At 38.7% G+C, this 11,450-nt stretch overlaps 1 protein-coding gene across 4 annotated transcripts in view; it reads left to right on the top strand.

Moving 5' to 3' along the window:
• GLCE (glucuronic acid epimerase) overlaps positions 1 to 8,778 on the top strand; it is an 88,053-nt gene extending 79,275 nt beyond the window's left edge. For all 4 annotated transcript variants that reach the window (XM_002753281.6, XM_035259039.3, XM_009005128.5 and 1 more), the window contains one exon: positions 4,759 to 8,778. In XM_002753281.6, coding sequence (XP_002753327.1) covers positions 4,759 to 5,783 — 1,025 coding nt within the window. In that variant the 3' untranslated portion in view covers positions 5,784 to 8,778. The remainder of the gene's footprint in view (positions 1 to 4,758) is intronic.
• Positions 8,779 to 11,450: the final 2,672 nt, after the last annotated feature.

The raw sequence follows: 11,450 nt of genomic DNA on the forward strand, positions 1-11,450 counted from the left end.
TTTTGTTCTTCTGCCTGATTCTTCTTTCTCTTGGTGTTTCTCAAGATTTTGAGTAGGGCCTCTTCTCATGCTATGTAGTAAATCTGTTGATTAAATGAATGGGTTGATAACAGTTTTTATTGGATATGAAACACTGATGTAAAGGCTATTTTTCCCCAGCTTTATTGAGGTATAACTGGTAAATGTATATAATGTGATGCTTTGATACACATGTATATTGTAAAATGATTATCATAATTAAATTAGTTAACACATCCATCACCTCACAGTTACCTTTCTTTGTATGGTGGTGGTGGTGAAAACATTTAAGAAACATCTTAGCACATTTTAGGTATACAATACCTAAATGTATTGTAAGTATTATAAGCTGTAGTCATCATGCTGTACATTAGCCCCCTAGGACTTATTTATCTTATAACGGAAGTTTGTACCCTTTGACCAACATCTCCCCATTTTTCCCACTCCCTAGCCTGACAGCCACCATTCCACTGTTTATGTGAGTTCAGTTGTTTTGGAGTACACATATAAATGAGATCATAGAGTATCTTTCTCTGACTTGTCACACGTAGCATAACACTCTCAATGCTCATCTATGTTGTCACAAATGGCAGGATTTCCTTCTTTGTTATGGCTAATGTGCCATTATATACGTATATGTGTGTGTATACACACACACACCATATTTTCTTTATCCATACTAGACACTTAGGTTACTCCAGTGCCTTGGCTATTGTAAATAATGCTGCAAATAACATGGGTGTGCAGATATCTTTTTGAGATAATTGGTTTAATTTCCTTGGTGTATATACCAGAAAGTGGGATTGCTGAATCATATGGTAGTTCTGTTTTTAATTTTTTGAGGAACCTCCATACTGTTTCCCATAATTGCTATGCCAATTTACGTTTCCATTTAAACAACGGTTCCCCTTTCTCCACATCCTCACCAGTACTTCTTATCTCTTCTGTTTTTGATGATAGTCATCTCAACAGGTGTAAGGTGATGATATATCACTGTGGTTTTGCTTTGCATTTATTTCTCTGGTGACTGATGATGTTGAGCACCTTTTTATATATCTTTTGGCCACTTGTATATCTTCTTTGAAAAAGCATCTCTTCAGATCATTTGCTTAATTTTTAATCAGATTTTTTTTTCTTTTTCTTTTTTTTTTTTTTTTGCTGTTTGGTTTTATAAGTTCCTGATAGATTTTGGATATTAGCTTCTTATCAGATACATGTTTGTACATATTCGCTCTTATTCTATAGGGTGCTTTGCATTTTGATTGTTTCCCTTCCTGTGCAAAAGCTTTTTAGTTTGATGTAATCCCACTTGGCTGTGCCCCTTTTGCCTGCGCTTTTGTATCAAATCTAAACAATCATTGCTAAGACCAGTGTCAAAACTATTCTTAAATGTTGACCATCCTTTATTGCTTAAAGTGCATATACATATGTCACATATACCAAAAATAAACAGTTATAGTAACGCCTGGGAATAACTGGTCAGAGAGAAGATGGGTCATGGATTTCAAACAATAAAAAAACCACAACTTTCTATTAGATTTGCAGGAGGAATCTTCAGATAGCATAGTACTTCCAGTAGAGCTCAGGACGTTGCCCATTTGCTACCATTCAGATCCTCCTGAATGATGCCAGCAGATTATTTAACCTCCTCTGTATATCTATAAAATGAGAATTAAAAGACTTATAAGATTGTTGTAAAGATTATAATTGTTGGTCGGTTAATTTAAATTGAGAATTGTGACATCTATCACTTCTCCTAGATAACTCAGTAACCCCCTCTGCTGGTGTTAAGGTTTTAGGGAAATTAATAAATTGGCTTTTTAAAAGGTTACATCCCTTGATGTCATTCACGACTGAGTTCTTTGCACTGATTTGCTATATGAAGACATAAAATGACTGATTAAACCATGTCATTTCATTAAACTTGTGTAAATACAGTTGAAATTTTGAGAGGAAATAGGTACTCTTTCTGCTTCCTCACATTTGGACTTCTAAAGATGGGTCATTGTTATCCAGTTTGGCCAGAATAGATGTCATAGATAATAATCCCATCTGATGAGAATGAAAAAATAAGTAGCATTCAAGATAGTCTTCTCCACTGAATATAATTTGATCTTGAGTGGTTCATATGTCAATTCAGAATCCTGCAGTGTTTCAGGAATGTTGTCTTGAACTTCAGATCCCATTTTACTATAAATGCAGAAAAATGCTAATAAGAGAGTACATGTTGACATTTTGCCAGATAAAAATGGAATTTTACTGTATTAGAAGTTTACTTCTGAAATCAGTTTTTCTATTAAGTCACTCAGAGCATTGTTTGATGCATAAGTTTATCAGGATGTTCTCATTCTTGATACATCTTTCAAAATTGTCTGTTCCGTCCAATGAAGTCATTAAGAGCTTTGGGCCAAATATAACCATACTGCTAGAGTCCAGTGTTGCAGGAGTTAAATGATCAAGTCAACATACTGATGCCCTCCAAGTGTACACTATCATCAGTTCACATTTCTTTTTCCCTTTATTTCTTTTTTCTTTTTAAAGAGACAGTCTCATTCTGTCACCCAGACTACAGTGCAGTAGTATGATCATAGCTCACTGCAGCCTCAAACCCCTGGGCTCAAGCAATCCCCCCACCTTAACCTTCCAAGTACCTAGAACTACAGACACAAGCCACTGCACTGGGCTATTTTACTATGTTTTTGTAAAGTTAGGGTCTCACTTTCTTGCCCAGACTTGTCTCAAGCTCCTCGCTTCAAGCAGACCCCTATCTTGGCCTCCCAAAGTGCTGAGTGTGAGCATCTGTGCCCGGCCCAGGTCACATTTCTGATCTTTGCTCCTGGTGACACACTAAAGATTTTTTCAAGGATTCTGCAAAGCAGAGATCTGCTTCTATGTCTGTGTCTAGGAGAACCCTTCTATTGAATATTCATAAGAATATCATTTCTAATATCATTTGTCTTTTTCACAGTCTGAACTTGAGTCCAGGAAACCTGGATTCTAGTCCCTTCTCTACCACTAATTAGCTTTTGGCATCTGGCAAACCATTTAACCTGGCAAAGCCTGCATATTTTCATCTCTAAAATAGAGATGTAATAATAATAATTCCTGCCCTACCAGCCTCAGAAGATTAAGTATCAAATGAGATAATACATGTGAATGCACTGTGGACATTTAAGCTATGGAAAGATCAAGATACTCATATTTCCCTTTAATATTTTTAAATGTGTGCTACATATGTGTTTGTTCTTGTTGCTGCTGCTATTTTAATATGCTCAGTTTCTTGGTAGATCTAGACGAGCAGTATTCAAAAAGTCATCTTTCTGGGAATTAGCCATTATTAATACTATAAATATTCAAGAGAAATTACCTCTTTAATAATTTGTCAGAGGCTGGGCAAGGTGGCTCACGCCTGTAATTCCAACATTTTGGGAAGCTGAGCCAGGTAGATCACAAGGTCAAGAGTTTGAGAGTAGCTTGGCCAACATTGTGAAACCCTGTCTCTACTAAAAAAATACAAAAATGAGCCAGGCATGATGGCGTGCACCTGTAATCTCAGCTACTCAGGAGGCTGAGACAGGAGAATTGCTTGAACGCGGGACGTGGAGGTTGCAGTGTGCCAAGATCGCGCCACTGCACTCCAGCCTGGGTGACAAATCAAGACTCTGTCTCAAAAAGAAAAAAAAATTGTCAGATAAAACAGCTTTAACTGTTTTATTAGCCTCTGAAGCTAGTGGCTTCAGAATAATAATAATAATAACTATCATTTATTACTATATTCCACTCCATTATCTTTTTTAAAGTCCTGGCAATTACCCTGCAAGGTGATATTATCTCTGTTTAGCATGTGAAGAAACTGCAGCTCAAAGAGGTGCATCTTGCCAGACTTCTCAAAGCTAGAGGCAGAACAAAAATTCAAATATGAGGTTTTTTTTAACTCCAAAGCCTGTGCTTTACCCTTGCACACCCTGCCATTCTCTCACTTTATGTTGTACACATGAGCCTGTTGCTTAATTTCCAGAAATTTTATTAGTAATTCTAGCAAGTATGTGAAACCAAATCTATCATTTTCAAAATCAAATCAATAATGTATTGTAGAACCAGACTAGGCAACCTAGGTTCAAGTCTTGTACCTTGGGCAAGTTACTTCCTTGTGTCCCAGTTCCTCATCCATAAAGTACAAGTAATAATAGCAACTACTCTTGTAATTGTTCAGGGGATTAAATGAGTAAACAGGTGTAAAGCACTTAGAACATAGTAAGTACATATGAAATGTTCATTAAACAATTTAAAATCCCTATATAATTATTTTTTCTGGCCTCTTTCTTGCAATATTATGTGCTGGGCCAGCTTCTGGCTGTTTTTTTTGTTTTTTTTTTTCCTGTTCACAGAATGGGTGTACTCGAATAGTCATTCATTACTGATCAGCTAGCACTAGATTTAGGAAAGGCAATTTTAATCAACAATACGATAGCCATTTGGTATTAATCCTTTACTATAAACCAGACAAGGAAAAAGGTAAGAGCTTTGTACTGATGCTCACAAGCCATCATGAACTCACCAATTCTGTCATTTGTTTTTGGTTAATTTAGTAAAAAAGGAAATTATGAATAATCTAATACCAAAAATATTTAAGTGTTAATTTTGTGTGGTCAGGGTTGTCAAGGATGAATTGCAATTAAATTTCAAATACAAAATTGTTCTTACTCTAACCAGTCTTTGTTGGTATATTCTCTCCTACAGAAACCAGTGAAGGTGTATCCTTGCAACTGGGAAACACAAAAGATTTCATTATTTCATTCGACCTCAAGTTCTTGACTAATGGAAGTGTGTCCGTGGTTCTAGAGACCACAGAAAAGAATCAGCTCTTCACTATACATTATGTCTCAAATGCTCAGCTAATTGCTTTTAAAGAAAGAGATATATACTATGGCATTGGGCCCAGAACTTCATGGAGCACAGTTACCAGGGATCTGGTCACTGACCTCAGGAAAGGAGTGGGTCTTTCCAACACAAAAGCTGTCAAGCCAACCAAAATCATGCCCAAGAAGGTGGTTAGGTTGATTGCAAAAGGGAAGGGATTCCTCGACAACGTTACCATCTCTACCACTGCCCACATGGCCGCATTTTTTGCTGCTAGTGATTGGCTAGTAAGGAACCAGGATGACAAAGGTGGCTGGCCAATTATGGTGACCCGGAAGTTAGGGGAAGGGTTCAAGTCTTTAGAGCCAGGATGGTATTCTGCCATGGCCCAAGGGCAAGCCATTTCTACATTAGTCAGGGCCTATCTGTTAACAAAAGACCATATATTCCTCAATTCAGCTTTAAGGGCAACAGCCCCTTATAAGTTTCTGTCTGAGCAGCATGGAGTTAAAGCTGTGTTTATGAATAAACATGACTGGTATGAAGAATATCCAACCACACCTAGCTCTTTTGTTTTAAATGGCTTTATGTATTCTTTAATTGGGCTGTATGACTTAAAAGAAACTGCAGGGGAAAAACTCGGAAAAGAAGCAAGGTCCTTGTATGAGCGTGGCATGGAATCTCTTAAAGCCATGCTGCCCTTGTATGATACTGGCTCAGGAACCATCTACGACCTCCGTCACTTCATGCTTGGCATCGCTCCTAACCTGGCTCGCTGGGACTATCATACCACCCACATCAATCAGTTGCAGCTACTCAGTACCATTGATGAGTCCCCAATCTTCAAAGAATTTGTCAAGAGGTGGAAAAGCTACTTAAAAGGCAGCAGGGCAAAGCACAACTAGAGCTCACAACCAAAATTATACTCAGCCTCTGCTGTACACAGAAACTACAGGCTCTGTCTCAGGAGAGCATAGGCACATTTTAAAAGATTATGTACTAGGTTTTTGTGGATTCTGTCAAAGTGATAAGTGATCCTTATAACCAGTCTTCTAAAATAATTGCATTCCATGGGTTGGGTATTTAGAAATGTAGGTGGCATTTAGAACCAAATGTTTAATCAATAGGCTGAACAAAGATGCTTCACTTTGCCTTGCCCACCACCCTATACAGTTCCACAGATAGTCTAGTCACTCTGTGTGAGAAAGATCATGGTAAGTAGTTGTTACTGGCCAACTGTCTAGCACTTACCTGAAGACTTAGTATGGAGCTCTTTTAAAATGTGATTATTTATATTTATGTTGGAAGCAGACTTAAGAAAAATAATATGCTGTAATACAGTAAATATGTACTTGTAGCCTGGATAGTGGACTGTGTTCAACTTTTTAAAAAGATGTTTCTTTTCTATAGATTAATTTCTTGGGAGCAAGTGAGTATTTGTTGCATTTGTTCAATTTGTTGTATATGGTGAGTATTTAATTACGGCTTTCTTGAAATGTGTAAATTAAAAACACAACCAGTGTTCAGGCTTCACAGTTATATAATGTAAGCACAACTAAAATGAAACTTGTTGACTGCACAAGAAATTTAAAGATGTTTCTGTTTTGAAATTTGATCTACAATCAGGAAAAGTTTGATAATCAGTGTATTCCTCCCCAACCCCCATCGTGATAGTTTCTTTTTGTCACTATCTAGAATTTTGTATTTTATTTCAGACTACACCTTAGAGTTTTGTATATTTTGAGAAAGACATTTTTGGGACATTATTTGGGAAACTTACTACAAATCTAAATTTGGAAAGGAGCTAGTAGTTTTAAAGCCACCACCATTTTTAAATTTTTTTAGGATTTTCCGCCCTTTAAATAAAAATACTAGGTCAAATGCTACATACACAAATCATAGCAAAGTTTTTTCCTACCCAGATCATTCTTGATCATCAGCTTTTCCAAACCATTGATTCTGTGCATCATTGGGGTTTCTTTGAAATTTAATTTAAAATTATTCCAGTTATTAGACAGAAGAGATGTTACCGGTACTGCATTTGCTGTACATGTGTAATCATATCTTTATTTAGGTTCTGTATATCTTCCTGTACCTCACATAAATAGATTGCAGAGCCCTCATGCAAGGGGCAGTGTCTGCTATAGGGCTTCAGGCATTACGTTAAAACCATGGGATGTTGATTTTGCTGTGACTTTTGTTTTAGGGTATGATAGTACACTAAATCAATACTATATCTTTATACAGTTTTAAAATATGATACCCTACACTTTCAGGGGACTGAGTCTGACAAACACAATGCATTGATCTGTGACCTATATCAAGTACACATTTAGGAGCGAGGTAGGTTACCTGCTTACACACTATATTTTAATTGAATTCAGCCTACCAAGCACTACTTAGAAACTGGAAAACGTATATACACATATATGTTAGCATCAAAGGGGGCAGAAGCAAAGAAGATAAGATCTGCACTGAAGACATTAAACTGGCCATAGAAAAGTAAGCTTGAACTCTCAATTTATGTGACCACATTCCTCTCAATTTTGATCACAATAAAAATACTTTTGAGTTATTAGATTTACCCCTAGCCTTTGACCTTCGCATTTCATATATGTTAGATGTCTCAGCAGGAATATCTGGTCTCCCCTAATTTTTATTCCTGGTGGCAATGTTCAAAATAAACTTTCTCCAATCTGGGAACCTTTTTTACTCCCCATATTTGTTATTATTTAGAATGGTTCCTACGTCTGCTTTGTTTGCAAACTGGTCTTCAGATTATAGGAATCAATAATAACAGTATGGTACTGCTTCTGTGATGAATATCAGTGCCTTAACAATGTGGCTGTCCTTTTCCACTGAAGAAGGAAAGACTTTTGATCTAGAAATAACATTACAATCTCCTTGCTGTTGGCTTTACACTGCCTTCCACATTGCAACTGCAACTTGATTTGTCTGTGATCCCAGAATTTTCTAAGAGGATGAGTTGAACCCATAGCAGCATTGTCGGTACAGACCAGTGGTTCTCAGACTTGAAAATGCCTCAGTATCACTGGGAACTTATTGAAATACAGATCCCAGATGGTCAGTAAATCTGCCTGTGAAGTATGATAGTCTGCATTTTTAATGAGCATTCAAGTGATTCTGATGCACGAGAGCTGGGGGCATACAGGGAGGAACACTGCCCTAGACTATCCATTGCATTTTTGCCTCTAAAAAACTACAGAGTTTTCTAATGTTTAAAATTATGTAAAATGTTTACTTATTCTGAGCTTAGAGAGAATGGGGAGGGTATTTTTTAAATGTTATTGTTTCGTTTCTTCTTTGCTTTAATATTATAGGTACTAAGTTTGTTTGTGTTTTTTCCCACTCATCTTGAGTTCACTTTGATGTTAAATCTATTGCCACTTCAGTTGTAAAACCAGCCAAAAGTTTCTGGATGATGGTCAAGTTTGACCTTTTAGGGGTTATTGTACATAGAGGCTTCATCCAAGAACCATCCAGTGTACAGAAGCAAATGCAAAAAGACACAAGCACAACTCTCCAGATGTGGCAGTCCTTTTCCTTTTTCAGTGCGAACTCTCACTGAAAGCTGCTATTTCCATCCTCCTTGTGATTGTTTTCCTTGTTTCTCTTCCATTGTACATGTGGGTTATATACCATGTGTCAAATATGCAATAATGTGTTTACAGGATGCCCTTGTGAAGGGTAGTCCTTTGTAAAGCTGTACAGACTTTGCAGTTTAAGCACAATGTGCACATGTTAGTTTTATATACAGCAAAACTTGATTTTTTGCAGATGGAAAAGTATTTTGTTTCTATACAAAGTAAATGGATTGTTTGTGCTTAATGTAAAGGCGCTTTATAAAATTGTAAAATAAAGTTTTTATCTTAAAAGGAATATACCTGGATATTTCTCGCTCTTCTCAAATTATTCAAAGGTTATTTGAGCCCAGCAAGCAGACTGCTGACTATTTCCTGTTCAACCCCTGAGACTAGAAGTCAGGCAATAAATGTTGTTCATCAAAGGCATACCAGGCCCTCTCAGACAATGTGTGAGAACAAAGAGTATGCATGGGCTTTAATCCTAAGGAGCCTTAGTCTACAAGGGGAAACAATGTATACTAAACACTTTCAGAAAAAGAAAATGCTAAATTGTGTACTCAGGGAAGGTGTTATGGAAGAGACAGAGCGGGTCCAGCAGGGGAGACCAGCTAGAAGAGGAGGGAGTAACCCGAGCAAAAACAGATGTCCATGTGCCGGATGCAGTGGCTCAAGCCTGTAATCACAACACTTTGGGATGCTAAGGTAGACAGATCACCTGACATGGGGAGTTTGAGACCAGCCTGACCAACATGGAGAAACTCCATCTCTACTAAAAATACAAAATTAGCTGGGTGTGGTGGCACATGCCTGCAATCCCAGCTACTCGGGAGGCTGAGGCAGGAGAATCACTTGAACCCGGGAGGTGGAGGTTACAGGGAGCCGAGATCACGCCTCGGCACCCTAGGCTGGGCAACAAGTGTGAAACTCCGTCTTAAAAAACAAAACAGGCGCCCATGCCAGATGGGAGGATGGCCTTTCCCATGCTCATTCTGGCTGGGTAACCATTTTTTATCTAGTTTTATTTGAGAGTGTGTTTCTCATATATTTTATCCTACTAGCCTCTTCATAACAATTAGCATTATTTATGTTTGCCTTCTTCTCAGAGGGTAGTGATTTAGCCTTTCAAACATAAAACCAGAGACCAGAGTCTGGGTTCATGTTACGTTTCACTGCACAGTATTTTTTGGACTATAAACATTTTGCACCATTTGTATAATGGAATTACAATTGATCACCAATCAACTTCTTCCAGCTGATGGGTGCACAGATTTTGACAGGCTACTAATCAATATTCTTGGCAGCTTTTCCTTTTCCACCGTCTTCAGTTGGGAAATGGCCATAAGGTTGCAAGCAGTCTTGAGCAGAATGAGGTCTCCAGCTGCTCTTGCTTTGATTTTGCTGCTTGTAGCCAAACTGATAATATGTTGGCTGTTCTGTGTTAGCACACTGAGCATCTCATATTCATCTCCCCATTGCCCTTGAGAGGGGGCGAGCCCTCCATACTCCAGATAACTTAATTGGTAGTCTGATGAGTGCTTCTTCCCTTCATATCCACAGGCTCTGGCGGCCACTGTGTGTCTGAGACCCTGCCTCTTCTGGCCATGACTTAGACGAGGGGCGAGTCCCCCTCACTCAAGCTGGCCAGTCAATCAGTCTTTTCCCCAGGAATTCAAAATGGGATGGATTAAAAAACTAAAGCAGATGCACAGTGAGAAGCAGAGATGAAAAACAGAATCTTGACAGTGCTCCAGGCCCTGGATCCAGTGCACTTCTGAGGCCAGCAGTATTCCGCTCAGGTTCCCTGAGATACTGCTGTATCCTTAGGATAAATTCCTATGTTTGCTGAAGTTGGCTAGATTTGGTTTCTGTTACTTGCAACAAATGAGTCCTAATTAATAATATATATCTTCATTATGAGGAAAATACAGCATAAATTCTGCATTTTCCTCCAATCTGGACCCTACCGTATTAGCTTGCTAGGGCTGCTATAACATACCACAGACTGGGTGGCTTACACAAGAAATGTGTTCTCCTCACAATTCTGGAGGCTTGAAGTCCAAGATGAAGATGCTGGCAGGTTTGGTTTCTTCTGAGACCTCTCACTGTGGCTTGCAGTTGGTGCTTTCTTGCTGTATCCTCACGGTTGTCTCCAACTGTGCTCTCTGTGCCTAGGGTCCACTCATATGACCTCATTTTACCTTAATTACTACTTTAAAGGCCTCTCTCTAAATACAGTCACGTTCTGAGATGCCTGGGAGTTAGGATTTCAACATGTGAGTGATGAAGGGGACACAATTGAGCCAGTAACAACCACTCAAAGGGTTGCCATTTAATTTGGTAATAATCAGTGAAGACCAAAACTCAGAAATCTCTAGGGAACATTAGTTGGGCAGAAATCTAGGCTTGGGGCTCAGCCATTAAAGCATCAAGAATTTACCCAGGCCAGGCATGGTGGCTGATGCCTGTAATCCCAGCACTTTGGGAGGCCAAGGTGGGCGGATCACCTGAGGTCAGGAGTTGCGGATCACCTGGGGTCAGGAGTGCAGGACCAGCCTGGCCAACACGGCGAAACCCCATCTCTACTAAAAATACAAAACTTAGCTTGGCATGGTGGTGCATGCCTATAATCGCAGCTACTCAGGAGGCTGAGCCAAGAGAATTGCTTGAACCCGAGAGGCAGAGGTTGCAGTGAGCTGAGATCGCACCACTACACTCCTGTCTGGGCAACAGAGTGAGACTCCATCTCAAAAAAAAAAAAAAATTACTCTTTCACATCATTGGTATCAGTTGCCTCATGGTACCTTTCAATAAATAAAGAACTCTGCTCTCAAAGTTTGTAATAAACTAACAAAAGGTAACCACTAAATTTAAGCTGTGGTTAAAAACAAAATCATAAACTTCTAGGTTTTGTTTTAATGAAAATCATTAGCTCATTCTGAATGCAGAACTCTGGCATATTGGGGGGGG

Source organism: Callithrix jacchus, chromosome 8, assembly GCF_049354715.1.
Source record: "Callithrix jacchus isolate 240 chromosome 8, calJac240_pri, whole genome shotgun sequence".
NCBI lineage: Eukaryota > Metazoa > Chordata > Mammalia > Primates > Cebidae > Callithrix > Callithrix jacchus.